The following is a 19813-nucleotide window of genomic DNA, read 5'->3' as shown; positions in this document are numbered from 1 at the left end:
CTTTGCAAACTTTTTGGACTTGTACCTACTGAACCAAAGTAAACATCTCTGCTGTCTATATATACATACATTGATTTCATTAGGTAGCATTTCTTTGTCAAAGCTTTATAGCAAATGCTCTCATTTTCCTACCAGTTGTGGGTGCTTCTTTGTTACAATGCTACTACAAAGCAGGAAGATCTATCAAAACCAGGAGCCACAGTGTATTTTTAATTAATCTTTTTGACTTATCGGCCCTTTGTGGATCCGCATTGGGGGTTTTGTGTTGTTTGGTTTGTTGTTTGTTTTGAAGTTTTTTTGGGGGTGATTATTTTTTTTTGAGTGAAATCATTGAATAAAAGTGTGGTGTGTGGTGACTTTATCTGGTATTTTGTATGTATTATCACTTTTTTGGCATCTTTCACACTTTTTACTAAGGATCATCTTCCCATTAAGCATTGTTTTCAGGGAGTTGTCATATACTTAATGAATAAGTTTTGTGTGTTGGAGGAACCAACTGTCTTGACCCTGAAATGACTTTGCAGTTCTGCTTATCCCTTGGAGACCCAAAATGTATCTAATTTTTGTTTCAGGAGCCTGCATTTTCAGTACTCTGTTCTTAGTCATTTTTCAACTCACTGATGGCCTTGTGTTGTCAAAACCAATTCTGAAAGACTGGAAATGAAAATTATTTTGGAATCTTGCAAAAGTATTTGGGTTTCGTTTGTTGGGATGTGTTTTCCTAAAAATGTAGTTAACTTCAATTATTTTTGTAGATTGAATAGATAGAGATGATTAGCTCTTCATAACTTGCTAAGTTGTGAACTTTTAAGTAGGTTTTTCTCCAGTGACTTTGTCCAGTTATCTCTTCTGAACTTTTTTTATCTTAGTGCCTATGAATGTGAACTGAAGATGGAGAAACTGTTGTGAAACATACACGCATGAACACTTAAGACAGGGAGATGTACTTTGGATGACTGACAGAACACAGCAAATGAAACCTGTCTGTTGCACAGGACTCAGGGATGTTGTGAGCTTAGGTATTCAGGATAACTTTACAGCTGGGTAGGCCAAATAGTCCCTGGAGAATATTTCTGCAGTGTTTTTAATTGACTTTTCCTTCTGGAATATCACGGCATCACAAAGGTTGATTAACGTTAACTAGTCCTTCCTTTAACTTTCTTAGGGTTAAGGAAGACTTTGAAAGGAACATACTTAGGAGGAAAGTAACATCTTTGACAAGTGCCGTATTTATAAATATTTTTTACCCTTATGCTGACTTTCAAATGCTACTTTTTGTCTCTTTACCCTTCTTCAAATAATACAAAATAGTTGAGGAAAACCAGTCAAAATTTCTCAAAAACAGTCCAAACCAAAGAGCTTGATTTGATTGTCACACAAAACTATTTCTTTGTAGTATTGGTATAAAGGAGAGTTTCCCTAACAATTTTTCTTACTTGTTATTCAAGTATTGGCATTTGGACTATTCAACCAATGCTTCATGTCTGCATCTGAGGTTGTGGGGAAGTATATAGAGTTGACTGATGTTTTAGAAATAATACACATTAACATGAAGATGGCAGTAATGTAAAAAGGGCTAGCATAAGATTGCTTGTAGAGTTGACTGTTGAGCTACATGTTGAAACTCAAAATCAGATTCACAGAGCTCAGGCACACAAAACAGCACAAGTTTGAAACAGAGAACCAAGGAAGAAAGGTATGAAATTAAATGTATTTAGGGGATTTATCTGTAATTTAAATGTGATTAAAAAAAAAAACAACAAAAACCAAAGACTTAAACCAGGAGGAATATTTCAGGTGCTAACTAGTTTCTTTAATTTTTAACATTCTTAAATACTGATTTTAAAAAATACTGTTTTCTATTTCAATACCTCATAGACTTCAGCAGCCAACTAAATCTTGAATTTAACATTTGCCAATGACTTAACAGGGTGGACTCCCACCTAGTCTAGGTCTTTTCACTTCTCTAGTTTCTTTATTACATAGATGTGGGGGCAGCAGGGTAATAAGTGTAAACAAACCTTTTATGACATGTCTCATATATTTAAAACGCTATATTGGGCTTGAGCTTTCATCCCAGTAACAGGGCTATTACTTTCTCATCCAGTAGCCTGGTCTGGTCTCATAGCTGACCCTGCTCTGAGGAAGGGGTTCATCTAGAGACCTCTTGAAATCCCTATTAGCCTGAAATATCCTGTAAGCCTATGATTTAGTTATGTCAGTTTTCACTGTAAGACTTGTTTGTTTACAGTATGTAAATGTGAATATATGGATGATAATAATATTATCAAGTGTATTGCCTTGGTTGCCTTGAAAGTAAACAACGCTATATATATACGTGCATATGTCATTTTTAGGAAAGCGGTCACGTGTTTAAGGCAGATTCTTCTTTTAGATTTTATTCTTTCTGAGTGGATTTTTTTTTTTAGTTTTAAAAAGTTTTATTACAAATCAAATATATAAACCAATTTGCTGACATCTGACATTGTTAAAGGAATAAGATGTCAGAAATTTTACAGGATAAAGTAACTCCTTAAAAATTGTGCCATAGGTACAAACACTTGCTAATACAGTTTCTGAGATCATCCTTAAACAACTGCTATCACCACTACTCGTTCTTTGCAGGGGATGGAGTGCTAGATCTCTCTACAAAGAAAAGCGCAAGGTTGGAAGAACCAAAATATGATCCATTGTGTTCTGAAAACTCAGTGTCTGGGTAAGCAACATTTAGGACTCTCTTCAGCTTATGTAAAAGACAATCCAGGTTTCTCTTCTCTGAAGTCAGGGTTTATGTTCATAACATATTTGTATATACTGACACACACATGTGGTTCCTATTTTGCTTTCAAAAGAATTTTTGTCATTCATAGGTGTGTGTCTACGTATATATCATATGTTTCATTTGTCTTTTTCCTTTTTTTCTGTTTAAAGAAAAGTTATCAGAACAATCACCAAACTTTAGTTCATGTTACTAAAAATGAACTGAAAATTGATTACATAACACAGTAAAAGTAATAGCACAGTAGAAGATATTTAGGAAACGTCAATTTTGGACAAAAATGACCATGTTAATATTTTAGACTTAAAATATTCTTCAGCTAACATGAACAAATTAAATTACTATTATCTATACTATTCCTTAATAAGAGAGAGAGGGAGCAAGCGTGTGAGAGAGAGCTCTTATCATCATACTTCTACTTACATCATGGTTCTGACTATGGTGTGTGGTGGCAAATGGTTAAATTTCTTTATTCAGCAACAAAAACATTATTGCATCTGCTGAAAGCTACCACAAATCTAGTGAAACACATTGTTTTGTTGGATTTTGTTATTATCTTGGCATCCTCCCATCCACTAGCCATAGCAGGACCCTTTTTGTCACCTGTACGTCTTACCAGATAACTTATTACAAATAGGACTACAAAGCAGTATTTGAATGATGTAAAAATGCATTTTATTAATTTGCTGATATGAAGAAGTTTTAAAATTAATATGACTTTGTAATTAGAGAGCTGTAAGTAGTGGCTAGAAGTTTTTAACACTGTGTTTTATTTTGCCAAAATGGACTTGATTGTTAGCTTCAGCACTTTATCTTACTGTTGTAGAAAGCCTAGTTTTGTGTAAGTCTGGGATGTTTGTGTGTAGTTATGTACTTATTGCTGCAAATTTTCTATGAGGGGGTTGACTCTTTTATTACTTGTTTAGCGGTAACGTCACGTTTCTACTAACAAAAACTCCTTCAGGATTTGGGTATTTAATGGAACGTTAATTGTATAATTAAAACTATAACAGTGTTGCTCTGCAAGTATGCGAACAAGGGAACATAGCAAGCACATGAGAATATTGCCAATACTGAGCTAGGATATAAAGTTCTTGGAAGGGCTGCTGTAGAAGCCAGCGTATGATTTTTGACACACTGTCCTACCAGAACTGTAACATTTTGCTAGGATAATCATTTAACTACCACAGCTCAAAGGCTTAAAAGTATCAGAAGCAGTGATGTTACCGAAGCAAGGAGTATAATAAAGGAGTGGACCCTTCCCTTCCATAGCTGTGTGAGAGTCTCTCATACATCAGTTTACCATCGTTTCATTCCATCCATCCAGGAGACTACACAGACACAGAGAGGACTATGTGGAAAGAAGTGCTGAGTTTGCAGATGGTTTGCTCTCAAAAGCTTTGAAAGACATTCAGTCTGGAGCACTGGACATAAATAAAGCAGGCATACTTTATGGCATACCTCAAAAAACTTTACTTCTCCACTTAGAAGCCTTACCAGCAGGAAAGCCTGCACCTTTTAAAAACAAAACTCGAGATTTCAATGATAGTTATTCATTTAAAGACAGTAAAGAAACTTGTGCAGTCCTACAAAAAGTAGCCTTGTGGGCAAGAGCTCAAGCAGAGCGCACAGAAAAAAGTAAACTCAGTCTACTTGAAACCTCAGAATTAAAATTCCCAACAGCTTCCAGTTACCTCCACCAGTTAACTCTACAGAGAATGGTCACTCAGTTTAAAGAAAAAAGTGAAAATCTACAGTATGAAACTTCAAGTCCTACTGTACAATTAAAAATTCCTCAGCTAAGAATAAGTTCTGTGTCCAAACCACAGTCTGATACTGCTGGTCTTCTGGATGTTATGTACCACGTTTCTAAAACCTCCTCAGTCTTAGAAGGATCAGCTCTTCAAAAATTGAAAAATATACTTCCTAAACAGAACAAAATTGAATGTTCTGGACCTGTAACTCACTCAAGTGTTGACTCCTACTTTCTGCATGGGGACCTCTCTCCTTTGTGTCTTAATGCTAAGAATGGGACAGTAGATGGAACCTCAGAAAACACAGAAGATAGTTTGGATCGTAAAGATAATAAGCAACCAAGAAAAAAACGTGGCCGCTATCGGCAGTATGATCATGAAATAATGGAAGAAGCAATTGCAATGGTAATGAGTGGGAAAATGAGTGTTTCCAAAGCACAAGGAATTTATGGGGTACCTCACAGCACTTTAGAATATAAAGTAAAAGAAAGATCTGGAACATTGAAGACTCCGCCGAAGAAGAAACTCCGATTACCAGATACTGGCTTATTTAATATGACAGATTCAGGGACTGGCAGCTGCAAAAATAGTAGCAAGCCTGTGTAGAAAGAATAATTCTTAGCAAATTGTTTTGTGTGTGTGTATATGTATGTCTGTATACACACACTATGTGAGAAATACATATGCTCACTCTGACAGAAGACGTGAAATTATACAGTTCAAAAACCACATACATGCCTTTTGAAAAATAGTTTTATTCAGGGTTTTCACTGTGGACAGAATTATAGAGTTGCTCACTTAATTCTGATAGTGTGTATTTAATATAATCCTTGTATAAATAGGTGAAAAGATTCAGGTTTTATTTAGTAGTCAATAGCATAAAGATGTTTTGGGAAAACAAGTATTTGTCATGTGAAGCATAATTTTTAATTGGTGAAGAACCACCCTACCCATTCAATAATCCATCTTATTATGGAAATACACAACCAAGGGTTAGCAGACTTTTATACTTCACAGAATACTTGCAATAAATTGTAAGTAACTCAGATTATACAAATCAAGGGTTTTTTTTTTTTAAAGAGCTAGTTCCTTACAAGGAAGTGGATTTGTGAAGTATTAGTAGGGTATAGTACATTCTGTGAAAGAAAAAAAGTTCGTTACTTAAATATCCAATACAAGTAAGGAAAACATTTCATTACTAAAAATGTGTGTTTAGCAGGCATAAACTGCATTTTTTTATCATTTTAAGAAAATTTTGTTGTTTGTTTAGAAAGAAATTGGTGTTTACAAAGTGTACACTTATGAAATCTGAGAAATTACTGTAGTTATAGAATTATTAAATATGAAGATGAAATACTAAGAACATAAAATAATTTAAACTTTAACATAATTTTCCTTTTTAGTTTGACAAATAAGGTAACTTGTAAGGTTTAAAAAGAAAGTTGGAATGCAACTTAGAGCATGTTCATAATGTGCACAGAATGAGCTTGAGAATGATTTGGGTTTGTTTGGGTTTTTTTTGTTTAAACGTGATGGTTAGTTGATGTTATGACTACTTAAAATTTATTTAAGGATTGTGTCACACTCCTATTGAAAAACCTCACTGTAACTGTAATGTATTTGCTGCTGTGACATTTCAAAACATTTTCAGTTTATCAAAATGAATACCAAGTTACATCATCATTTTGCTAATAACCAAATTTGCAGTTCAGGGTCTTGATAGAAATACAAATATTAAATGGTGAAGCTGTTTTGAACTTTCAAGAATATAAATTCTTTATAAATTTGGTAGCTAGAAGTTAGGCAGTTCACTTTAAATATGTGACTTTTAATAGAATTTAAGGGAGACCAATTACCTTCTTATTGCAGTTTTTACATGAATTTCAAAGTATTCACATTGGACTTTATATCATACTTAATTTTTTGTGTAATATCACAAAGTATATGTCTACATATGAAGAATGGGGGCTTGCTTCATACAGTCAATACTGAACATCAATGCCCTTTTCCTCTCCAAATGTTATTTTTTCTGTATACATCTAATTTGGCATAGAAAAAGACTTTTCTCCAACTTTTTATACATTTGGTGCATATGCATGATTTTTTATCCCCACTTAAATTTGCAGGTGTATAGGTTAATGATATAAATGAAACAGGACATCAGACGCATATGGGCCACATCAGGTAATTTGATTTATAGATAAACTTGCCATTAAATTCAGTGGAGAGCATACTGCAATATTGATGGCAAAATCTAGCCCATATTTATTAATGCTACTAAAAAATAACTTCCATTTTAAAACAGGATAATCCTTTGAAACTGCACAACCAATGTCTCAGTTCTTTGGTCTCTCAGATCTATACTGAATCTTCTTCAGTGGTGAAGGTTTACTTGCATATTACAGAATGAATCCTTTTTTGAAGCAGAAGTGTACCTGATAACAAGGAGGTCACAAAACAGCAGATGTCAGGGTCATCTTTTTGTTTTGAAAGAATTAAGCCATATTTTGTGAGGGACAGAAGGATTAATTTGTGAATATATCCCCACTGAAAAATGAAGCTGAAAAAAACTTAAATGTTTCAAGATTTGTCTTTATACAGTTTTACTTGCAAAAATTTTGGGCTTCAATATATTGCCTAATATTTGTACCGTACTGATGTTTTCTACTTCTCAGACAATGTTATAAATATCAGTCAGAAGTTTATATTGAAGGCAAGTTACAGTCTTTTTATGTCATTTAAAAGATGACCTGACCAAAAAATTAACAGGATTCATAAAATCAGGGATCATTTTACTATTGACTTAACAGTACTCAGTAGTTTTGTATGTAATATTATAATTAATTTTCAGCATTTTAGTACTTGTATTTATTTTTTGGTCAGAAATAGTATATTAAAATATTTTTTGATAGTTTATAGATTATACTCAACCTGTAAGTGTTTAAAGAACAGAATATTTGTTTCTAATTATTAGGCTAACCTTTGATTACACAACTAAGGAAAGGCAGGGAAATGTGTAGATTCTCCTCCCCCAACCCCTATGTATTCCATTAAATGTCATTTAAATTACACATTTTGAACTGTTTTGTATATTCAGTTACCAGTCACTACTTAGTAATTGACAATTTCTGAAAATTCCTGTTTCAGCAGAATTTTAAATGAAGGCGAAAGCAAGCCCTACATGCTTTCTACTTATTTGAATGTTTCTCAAGTATTTTATATTAAAAAACAGTGCCTCTGTTTTTAGAACTACTGCTCAGTAAAGCTGTTTAAACCATTTCTGGTAGCTAATGACAATTTTATATTAAATTGTATATTAACTTTAGTGAGACTGATTTTTTTAGTTGTTTACAGTACAAATACTTGTATTTGTTTTTTAATTGCAGTATTTCCATTGTCGCAGTAATTTAGTAAAACTCTGTGGCTGCCTTGATTTTTGACAGATTTTTGTTAACAACTGATTTTTAGGCAATTAGTTATATTTATGCATAAATCAATTGCACTATAATTCATGAATTATTTATTACAATATTTTCTAATGAACTCCATGTATTTGTCTTGTGTTGTAAATGTACTGTAATTCTGTTTCTTCTTTGTGTTGTTATATTCCTAAATCTGATTGTATGAATTTAATTGTTTAGTTAACGTGTTTCTACGTTGTAATTTGTAGTAAAGCACTTCAATGCTTTTGCACATAAATTTACAACACTGATGTGTGATTGATTTTGCTCATTCAGTAAAAAAAAAAAAGAAAGAAACAAAAGCCTGTACACTGACTCATTTGACTTACTCCTGAGGCACAAGTTTATTAGCAGTGGCATAAGATAAAGAACTGTACGAATTAAGCACATAATGACTAATGTACTATGAGAATTTTATATATCAGAAATAGTAGCTTTAAGGAAGGAAGATTTTGTAGAAATTATACATAAATGAGAAGATATTCAGAAAACTGATTTTATAATAGTTACATCCTTTAGTTTGCAGCTAAAAATTATCTATTATATATTACAGATAATATATAGCTTTTTTGAAGGATTTATTTAGTGAAGTCAGAAAACAAACATTTCTCTGAGACAAATTTATATTTCTAGAATAGTTCTCTACTGTTTGTATGAGTACCTGAGAGTATGTTCTGTTTCCAGTTTTGTTCCTGTTCCCAGCCTGCAAAGAAGTTGCTAGATTGATCCATCTTACCTGTTTCTGGATGACAGAGGATAGAACGCTAGGGAAGGACATCTTTTGGGAGTCCTCTGATAGAGCTCTTTCCTGATAGTTTTTTGGATTTGTGGAGGAGGCAAAGGTTTACTTTTTTACACATAAAATAACATGCTGAAAGGCTAGTACGTAACCCCATCACATCTCTGCCTTTGTGCCAGTTTTGGACACCGGTCAATGCCCACTCCATGCTATTAACTACCCCTGCCCTCTAGCAGGGAAATAGTGTCACTCCGTGCGTAACTTTTTTGTCTTCAGAGATACTGTGCACAAAAGGTACCGGGGGAGCAGTGCATATTGATCCTCACACCTCTCAACCTCTCCATTTCTTACCCACTCTTTTATAGCCATCTTTTTTTCTTGTGATTTGTAGGTAGCATAAGACTTCTGAGAAGGAAGTATGCAGTTGTGAGGGTGATAGCTCTTCCTTCTGTGAAATTACTGTTTAAGCCTTTTATCTTGAGGATAGTCTAAACTACTGTATGACAACACAAATTCAAAGGACTATAGGAAGAAATTATGGGAAACCAAAATATAATTCCATAATTATATTGAAAAGTTACTAAAAATTAGTTTGTTTAAAAATATAGACATCTCTATAGAGAGACAGTTTGAAAAAAATGTGTTACTCTAACATTCTAAGTTGGTTGCCATTTAGGAACAGAGCTTACTACGCGGATAAGTAAGGGACTAATGTGTTTTCACAGACTTGGAAGAACATTTGGAGCGTGGTACCACTACAGTAGAATAGATGAAGTTAAGTTGTCTGTGGTCTTTAGAAACTAACACACGTGAAAGGAAAGCAGTTGATAGATGTTATGCAAGGGTAGATAACCAGGAAAGAAATCATATTGGAAGAATGTCCAATATGTGTATGATAACCAGGATATTACTTTATGTAACAGGCTGATCTCCACATAGCAAATTCAAAGCAGTTTTGAGGCTTTTGGAAGTTTTGGTTACTGACTGAGAAGGTTTTAGGGCTCTGGAAGTTTCTCCCAACAATGAGTATAATATAAATAGTAGTTACGAATACAGGTCCTCTACAATTAGAGCTCTGCAGTGAAACTCCATTAGACATACCTTGCAAGTCTAGACAGACAGACAGATAACTGTCCAGAGGTTCAGTCTAAAGACTGTACTACAGCCTTCTTTTTAGCAAATGAGTACTTAACAAATTTACTGCAACTTACAAAATAGTACTGAAGACCTAGTGCCATGTTCATCTTTTTCTGTCTGGCCTTTCAGAACATTACTTAATTAAAGTCATAGTGCTGGGGAGGGCAATTAATTTTTATCCGTAATTGTATTACTGGAATAAGCTTTGATTTCACAAGTGTAGTGATAATGTTTCAACGCCTCATGACTCCTGAGTTTGTGGGACTGAGTCACTCAGACTCTCCTCAGTGAAGTGGAGGAGAGTTTAACTGTTCGAAAACAGTTAAATCCTGATAATGATGTGCCCTTGAATAATGCTGGTTTTACTTTAGGTTGCAAGTGGAAAGGGTTTTTTTTTCTTTTTAAGTCTTCAATTATTTCAGTTTAAAAATAATTGCAATTTCAGCTAGTACCATCACAATTATCTTAAGCTTTTATGAGTTAGTTATCATCTAGATGCTTGATTTTGAATATATTCTGTTTCATACTGAATATTGCAGGAGAAGGAAGAAACATAAGGAATGACTAAGTGTAATTGGCTGTCTTTAAGCTCTAAACATTAAAATCCGTGTGGGTCAATAAAAGTACAAATTTGCATGTGTAACTTCCAGTTAGAAACCTGAAGCTAAAAGTTATTATTGATGCTAAAAACATCAGGTATGAGCTAATTAATGAATAGGTAACTTTATGTAAATACAGCACATTAAATTTAAAATATGTTTGTTCCTCGATAATACAGTTGTAAGCCTAATCAAAATGAATTTTTGCAAAGTGCAGGCTTAAATGCAAAAAACGGGAGATAATAGTAGGGCAAAAAGTTAGTGTCATGTTCAGAGTTTGGTGATATGTTTAAACAATACATACTTTTCTAAAACAGAATTCCTCTAACCTTTTCTGTCCATGCAATTGGTTTCAGTAAAACATTTGAATTAGGTGTTAACTATCTGTTGATAGTTGCTATCCAGCAAAAGGATTTTGTATTTAATTGAAGAAATATCTGTATTAATTTCTACCATGGAAAACTTTCAGCTTTTCAATATAAATGATTGATTAGGTAAGTAGTGACATTAGTTTTAATAATTTATAAGAAATCAATTAAATAGTTAAGGTAGTGTAAGTGATCTTATTTTGAGTTAATATTTTTGAGAACAACGTCTCAGAAGTCTTATTTAGATATAGGCCTACCCTGTATTCGAGATTTAAAGGATATTAATCTTTGTCACAGAAGTGGTTTATTCCAGTGGTGATTATCTCTGTTTCTGTTTAAAGAAGGAATCCGTGTGTGTGTGTGCATGCACGCGTGTATGTGTGTCTAATATATCGCAATGAGGAGCCTGTGATGCACCACTGTCATTTATTTAAAAACTAGAAGAAAACTCTTATCTGCAAAGAACAGTGACAGTAGCAAGTGGCTATTTTTTCAATATTCCATTAGCCTATTAAGTGTTCTTTAAAAATATTTAAACAAAAATGTCTTTAGAAGGATCTTTTGAGTATCCTGAAGAGCATTCGATACACTTTAATGTATGAACAGCTTAGGGTGGGATTCAGGAGAGATGGATCCATTCTTGTCTCTGCCACAACCTTTGAATTGTGACCTTAGGCAAGTAATTTACCCTCTCTGTGCCTCAGTTTGTGAAATGGGAGTAATACGAAGCTCCTTAGGTTCTTGGTGAGGTTTTTCTTTAATGACTAAGGTAGTCTGATATATCAGAAAGTTAACATTCTTTAATCTCCTATCTAAATTACTTTTAGATATGAGAAGCTATGTTTCAAACTATTCTTTTTGTCCCTTAATTTCTTCCTGATTATTTTACTTATAACAGGACTATCGCTGCTATAAAATGCACATCATTGCTAGTGACACTTGCAAGTATGATTGAATAGTGCAAATAGAACAGAACTGTTTTGCAAACTTCAGGGGTTTAGGCTTGAGTTTAACCATTATAACAAGTATTAGATATGGTGTTTACTGTAATTTATATTTTGTTTTGATTTGTTTTCATTTTCAGTTCAAGCTCAACAGCTGATGCAAATTCAGAGGAAACAGCTAATTTGGAAAAAGGAAAATCAACACTAAACAAAGTTTTGGAGTCTTTTTGTTCATATCACTGGCAACAGACTTTGGCTATGTTAAAATTTTTAATACAAGATGAAAATGTTCCTATAGTTTGCAGTTGCAAGCAAACACATTTGGTCCACTCTGAAACTCCCAATTCCCTTACTGAAGAGGATGTTCACATTTCATTTTGCAATTGCAATGGACATATGCTAACAAAAAGGTGCTGTTTACAAAATCAACAACCAAACACTTGTTTACCACCTCTGTCTGTCTGTATTAAAGATTTCCATTCTTTGTCATGCCAAGCTGTAGCAATGGGATGTATTAAGACAATGATGAACAAAGCATGTAGTTCTCATAAGTATTGTGCTGAACAAATGCAAAATTGTAACAGGCATTCTGTGAAAGCAGCAGCATGTACATACTCAACTAAGGACTGTGATCTCTTGAACAGCATTAAAAATTCAAATAGATCCCGCAGCCCATCACCGCCTCCGCTATCGCCTGTACAGAGTAAAGAATTTGAATCTTTGGAAGGATCTGTTATAGATTTTCCAACTTTAGACAATGACAAACTTGAAATATCCATCAACCAGCCTCCATCCCTCTTGCCAGCGGAAGGAAACGCAGGAGAATTTGAATATGAAGGTAGAACATGCAGAGGAAAAGAGACCAAATATTCAGATGGAATGTTGCTAGCAACAGACCAAGAAAGCAACAATTACTATGTAACTTCTGAGAAGGCTGAGAAAGGTGAACATTCTTACATTTTTCAAGATTTAATGGATCGTATTAATGAAAAGTTAAAATCAATAGACACTACAGATATAGCAACAAATCTTCTAAAACTTTCTAGCAGTGACAGGGCACCAGAAAATGATGTCAAATTAGGAGACTTCATAACATCTCTCTTGCATAATGCTAAGGCAAGTGATTACAGCTTTATGGAATTACTTCGCCAACATGATAAACAAATGGAAAATAAAATTATCCAAACAAGATTTCGCAAGCGTCAGGAAACTTTATGTGCAATGTATAATTCTCCTGATTCACCGTTCATTCGGCGACAATCTTTGCAAATCAAGAGGGAGCTTGCAAGCCTTGATGAAACTCTTGTAAGAAAAAAATCAATTTCTGAGAGAAATGCAAAGAAATCTACAAAAAAATTTGACAAAATATATCCAAATAAAAGACACAGTTTTACGGTGGTAGAAGATGACACTTTGCAACATTTTGAAAGTAATCCATATGTGAATTGCCAAACCAAACCAATGTGCTTTCCAGTTCACCAAACAGAGTCTTTCGAACTACCTCTTACTAATTTTCAAACCAGCCCCAGCTTTTTAGTTCTTTCAGAAAAAAGTGCTGTTGCAGCCAGCCAGGTAAAACTTGCAAACACACAAGGAGATTATGCAACCTTAAAAGAGACTGATGAGATTCCTTTAATGGACGAAAGTAATGGAAACTTGGGAAGAACTAAATGTAACATTGTGCCCCCTGGATGGTACTCTGTGTATGTAACGAACAATATTGTGTTTAGGAAGTCATCCAGTGCAAAAAAGTCTTTAGAAAGTTTGGAAAAAATGAAAATAAATAAAGATGTTCCTGCTGAAAGATGCAGTGACATAAGCAAAATTGTGAGAGACACAAATCTGCAAGTTGTTGTAGAGCGTTTAGAAGATACAATGAACTTTGCTAGAAAGACTAACAGCTCATTGTTGGATAGTTACAAAATCAGCCAAAAATTAAAAGAGAATGTTTATGAACAGTTTATGAACGCAGCTGCTAGAAGAGTCTTACCTTTCAATCTGAGTGAAATGGGATGCACAGGACAAAGCTTCCTTCCACGTTCACCTGTACTAAGCAGCAGTAAAATCAAAGCTCTGTGTGTGACAACAAAGAAACAAGAAATGGTTATAGATCAAGAAATTAGTGATAGCCTTTTGAGATCTCTGACCTTTGATTCATCCAGTTCAGCTTCCAATAATGGGGACTCGCATACAACTTCTGAAGCTGTGGAGATCTCATCTCCCTTAAACTACTCTAGTCCTATTAAGCTTATGTTTGTCTCTGAGGTTAATAGTAGTGAAGGAGTCAAATATACTTTGACATCTGCAGCTGCATCTTCTAAAGGAAGCACAGATATTTGTTTGTTTCAGGGGCATGCAAACACATTGTTAGACAAAAAGGCCGCAGGAGCTCTTTCTCATGCAATCTGTGTCAAGGATTGTGATTACAGTGAAAATGATACCAAGGAGGAGTCAAGCTGTGTTTATGCAGAAGCAATTACAAGTTCTTGTCCAGTTGGTCAAGCTAATTTAAATGATGCGAAACAGAATGACAAAGTTGCGGAGAAATCAAGCAGCAGTGAATCAGTTTTAAAAAGAAAACCTGGTAGACCAAAGAAAATAGGTCCTCAAGTTGTTAAGCAGGTTAAGAGACCTATTGGACGGCCTCCAAAACCAAAAATAGATGTGACTGAAAGCACAGAACCTAGACCTGAACTTAGCAGTGATAGTCGAGGTACCAAATCTGCTGCAGCAGTAATGGAAGAAGTTAATAGCAACAAAAACATTACTGTGACGGTTGTTTTTGGAAGGTCAAGAAGGACAAAGAGACATGTTTCTGAAGGTAATCTAAATGTAATCAGCATTCTGCCCACACAACGCCTTGATTCTAGTTTTGCCAATGACCACAGTAAAGCAAAGCATAGTGCAGAAACTGAAAATGCTTTGACTGAAATAGTAAGAGCCTTACAGAATTCTTCTACTGAAAACAAGGTCTGTGGTTATGACTATGTCAGACCTATCAAGAGTAACCTAGCGTCACCACATCCTTGCAGCAATATTATACAGCCAATTAAGAAACCATTAACCACCATTCGAAAACCCGGTAGGCCAGCAAAAGTAAAAATCTCTGGCATATCAGTAACTGTTAATAGGGTTTCACCTCAGGAAAGAAAAGTGAGTATTAGCAACTGTTTGCCTCCTTTGCAACAGCAGAATGTGTTGGAAAAAAACGTACCACAGGAGAGAAAAAATCAACTGTGCAATAATATAGGTCAAGTAAAGAGCATGCGGAAAGATTCTAGAGAGGATGGATCAAACAATGTTATCACAACAGTGTCAAGAAAACGTGAAATTCCATTGAGACATTCTGCTAGAGACAGAAAACCCTCGCTGCATTTTTTACATTCATTAGCATCTTCTAGTGCATTTACTTGTAGAAGTGCCTTACTACGTAAATCTTACAAACTCCATTTGAAAAAAGCTAAAGATCGAAAGGAAAAACACAGGAAATCAAGTCAGAGCACAGCATCCAAAGATACCTCAGAACTGAGAAATTCAGGAAATACAAAAAAGGGTCTTAAGGATGGTGAATTTGGGCCCATTAATGAAGTATCATTGGATCCCATTTTTTCATCGAATCCCTCTCTCAGGTGGTGGCCTATTTCCACTTCAAGTGACACTTTGTTGGAAGAACTAAATAATAGATTTGAACAGATAACTAATACCTGGTTGCGAGTGGGGGGAAATGAGTTTGATAAATGTGTATGTGAAAAAAGGGATCCCACTGAACAAGACTGTAGTACTGAAATATCAAATCCTTTAGACTCCTGCCTTGTAGAACTTGAAACATCACCTATAAGAATGCTTTTTCAGAAAAAGTGTAATATGAATGAACTCTGCACCTGGTTTATGCAAACTACAGAAACACAGTCTCTCTCTCTAGTGAGGAAGGCGAATGCCCGCAATCCTTTAGAAGTAGTTAGTACTAGAGAGGTAAAGATGGAAACTAAACAACCTGATCTTAGTACTTGCCCTTTCAGAAAGCACTTTAAAAAGTTTGCACTATCCTCTCCTTCTAAACCAGCAGGGAAATTACAAATATTACATAACATGGTGAGGTCTCCAGTCTTGAGCATGAAAAGTAATTTCACGTTAGCCAGATTAAAAAGAAATGAATTTAAGAAGTTACAGCATGATAGGTGGGGACAAACAAAAAAGCTCTATAATCAGCCTCCTGGAGGCTGGAAATCAAAAAAGAAAAATTTACAGTTCTTTTGCCAAAGCCAGTTGTTTAAAAGTACAAGTGGGGAAACCAATGATGAAATGCCCAAGCTCCAGGAAAAAAATACAGTAGAAATCCAGCCCACTCAGACTTTGGTTGAGTCTCAGAGTAGCCTCTTGCCAACTGAAAATGAAGCCAGAGATGCATTTGTTCAACAGATGATGGGATCTTCTGACTTTAACCCACATCCTGGTTTAACAAATATACTTAAGTCACATGCAGAGACAAATGGAACAATTTGCTGCCAACAAAATGTTAGAAAAGAACAAAGCCAAGATAAACTGTTTGAAAATACTTGGAAAACCAAAACCTTTAAAGATTGTAGGATATTTCTGAGAAAAATCAACCATATTGAGCAGCACAATTCATTTAAGTTAAATAATGTCATTTATTCTGCTGAAGCTGTTGAAAGTAAAAGCACTCAGACCTATATGGAAGAAAAAAGACATCCTCTTTTAAGGTCCCATTCTACTAAGCAAAATGCATTAAAGAAACAAGAAAATGAAATGGAAACATCTAAAGGATCTAATTCTTCTAAAGTGACTGAAAGGCTGGATAACCAGTTTCACAGCAGAAAATTAAGTAGTGTAAACCATGATGATAATCCTGCTGGTAGTTCTGAAGTTCTTATCAGAATAAACAAAAGAAAAACTCCACAATGGGAGACCACTGATACAAATATAAGAAAAAAGCATAAGAGACAGTCATGCAGTAGTGGACAAATGGCAACTTATTACCCAAAGTACCAAGTAGGTAAGTTCCTGTTCCCCCCTTCATCCTAAAATTCCAGTCTTTGGAATCTCCAAGAATTGGAGAAGTCAAACAACTAAGCACTTTGAATACTTTTTTTTTATTGCATGATACTCATTTTAATTTCAGGGAAGTCATGAAATTAAACATTGTATAGCATCAGAATAATGCAGAAAGTGCAATTTTAACTTGTATATAGTACTTTACACAAATCTTTCAGCTAAAATAGGTGTGTCACATTCTATTATGGTGATAAGACACCAAGATTAAAAAAAAAAAAAAAAGAGCTAACTAATGTAATTGAGATGGACAGACAACAGATTGAGTTATGGCATGTCTGAAGTCAGTCGCAACTGATTACTGATTTCAAAAGGAACAAAATATCACTCTGCTCTGTAGCTTCTTATATTGTGAGGAAGGGTAAATTATAAAATGAAAAAGAAATTCAGTGTATTAACATATAGTTGTTTAAAAGAAATCGTCATTGATTCTGATATAAATCTGTAATAGTTTTATAATTGTAGAGTAAAAAATAGTACTAGATACTTCTGAGAAGTATTCAGAGATCATTTTAACATCCATTCAACGCCAAATGAAATCTGCTGACTTTAAAGGGTTTGCACATTAAATCCTTAACAGAACAATTAAAAATGCAAAATTATTCTAGACAAATACAATATACAGTTACTGTGTTAAATGCATTGGCTTGGAATCTTTTTAGGCTGGTGTGAAATCCATTTTTAAAGCTGGATATTTATAATGCATCATAGTACAGCTTGTGATCTCAGAAAGGCTATTCTGTTATTTACAAAGAAGGTTCACTTACAAAATTATTTCTTCTGTTCGGTGAAGAGATCTCCTTAAACAGAAGTCTTAACTCATTTCCGCAAAATAAATAAGGTGTAAAATACCAAGTAAAAAATAAATAATTCTGCAATAGGAATTAATTATTGCAGAAGTATTCATTTGTAGAAAAGATACTGTATTAGCTAGTTCAATTATGTTGTCCAAAGAATAAAAAAAAAATTCAGAATATCAGACCAAATCTTATGTCCCCCTTTGTATTGTACATTGTAGAAAACTATCCCTGATAATAAATTGAAAAGTTAATTTAAGTTGTAATATAAATAACATTATGGCTTTTGTATACTTTATTTCTTTTGTGCTTTATGTAATATATGAAGCTCTTCATATTTAGTTCATTCAATGTAACTCTGCTTTTCTTAAGTACAACATTTTTTATCTTTAGTCTATTATTTTGTATTTTATTTCACTGATTTGGGGCCAAACTCAACATAAAAAACTTGGTTTTAAGAAGTTAAAACCTTGACACAAGATTGCTATAAAAAAGCTAGAACTAGAAAAGGAAAGGGTAACATCTCTCTGTTCCTTTTTTGCAAATGAAGACAGAGCTCTCTCATACTTTTATTTCATATTTTTGACTGTAGTTGAGAAAATTTTGGATTCAAACTATATTAATCTTTAAACTTTTTCTTGCTATGGCAATGTAAGACCTATTACTGTGATATGGTCTCATGTTAGTTTTAATTGGGACTCAATTTTATTTACCTGATAACTTTCTTCGTTTAGTTTTGTATCTTTAGGAAATCTGATAACTGTTTTGATATTTTACATTGTTTCATTTACAATTTTTGTTATTTTCCCTTTTACTCATAGTTTCTCATATCAATCGTTGTCTTTAGAAAAGATATGATAGAAAGTTCATTGATAAAGGAAATGTTAAAAACCAAAGAATTACGATTCTGGATTTTTCTCCACACTTGAAACCCTGAATCTTTTTTCAGGGTTCTCTTGTGGTATCAGGATTGTCTGGTATAGAAATGGATGTCTTGTTTTGGCATGTTGATTCAACATTGTGTACTGTCTGCACTAGCCAAGGAAATCATATGAACATTTTTAGTCTAGAGTATACCTACAGGCTAAAAAGAAGGTACATGATTTCTAGCTGTGCATGCAGGTGTTTTCAAACATAATTCCTGCATCTGGAAGTTCAGTGCACATGAAAACATCATTATTCATTTGTATGTTCTTTGGACTCTATTTTTGTTGGTGTGATATCATAAATTATATCATTGTTCCATTGTCATGCTTGAAATGTTCTTACATACACATTTATGGTCAACATTTGAAGTTTTTCTTCCAAGTTTTACTGATCTTGGTGTCTGACCGAATATTCTTGAAAGAGGGAGGTGGTGTGATGCTGTTTTATTGCAAAGCACTGTGGCAGGTAGGCAGAATATTAGTATCAAATTTTTATGTATATTCAGTTTTTGTTAAAATGTGCAAGTGGGAATAAAGCATTGAGTTCTTGCAGCTCAAGGTAGTATCAAGCAACTGGAACTAGCCATTTACTCATGGTAGTAATAGAAGAGAATTAATCACTTTTTCATATTGCCTGTTTTTTTCAAGATAAGGTGGATGGTAGACATATTGGTCCATATGCTGTTTGTTACTACTTGACTTTTGAACTGTTGCTTCATCAATGCATTTGATGTATGATGGGCAGTTTCTTTTTACTGTAAATCTATGTTCTGACCACTTTTATTTCTTTAGCTCTACTGAAACATTATTACTCGCTGTGGTGGCAAGCAAAATTACGTAAGCATGTTTTTGGGAAAGCATTTATCTTTTCTTTCCATAAGAGTGATTCAGTGTGTTTCCTTATAAGACTAAAGATCCCACTTGCCTGACTTGGCCAAAAGGCTTCAAGAGAGCCAAGCTAAAATAAGAGAAACTGTTATCCAACAATAAAATGGGACACTGTAAAAGACTCCATATTAGGAACTTACAATGTACTGAATATTTTTAAAACCTACTTGAGAGGGTGTGGATTTATCACATGCAAAGGAGGCTGCTGTGGACCTACTACAGTAGCAAGCAGTACTACATCCTGTGATGATATGACATACCTGTTTATTTACCCTTCGTATCAAGGTGGGAGCTCACGTAGAAAAGCTTTTAAAAATCAATTCCAATCACTTCAAGCTAGGATACTTTCTT

The 19813-nt window shown here is 34.2% G+C and overlaps 1 protein-coding gene across 10 annotated transcripts in view; it reads left to right on the top strand.

Moving 5' to 3' along the window:
- The window catches only part of LCORL (ligand dependent nuclear receptor corepressor like), an 85789-nt gene that overhangs the window by 53268 nt on the left and 12708 nt on the right, over positions 1-19813 (top strand). For 5 of the 10 annotated variants that reach the window (XM_037390098.1, XM_037390081.1, XM_037390108.1 and 2 more), the window contains 2 exons: positions 2626-2716; positions 11922-18890. In XM_037390098.1, coding sequence (XP_037245995.1) covers positions 2626-2716; positions 11922-16824 — 4994 coding nt within the window. In that variant the 3' untranslated portion in view covers positions 16825-18890. Of the gene's footprint in view, positions 1-2625; positions 2717-4106; positions 5703-11921; positions 18891-19813 lie in introns of those variants that run through there. The other 5 variants (XM_037390139.1, XM_037390129.1, XM_037390089.1 and 2 more) reach the window with 4 other exon arrangements.

Source organism: Falco rusticolus, chromosome 1 (assembly GCF_015220075.1).
Source record: "Falco rusticolus isolate bFalRus1 chromosome 1, bFalRus1.pri, whole genome shotgun sequence".
NCBI lineage: Eukaryota > Metazoa > Chordata > Aves > Falconiformes > Falconidae > Falco > Falco rusticolus.
Note: the sequence above shows the minus strand (reverse complement) of the source record. Positions and strands in the feature narration are given on the sequence as shown.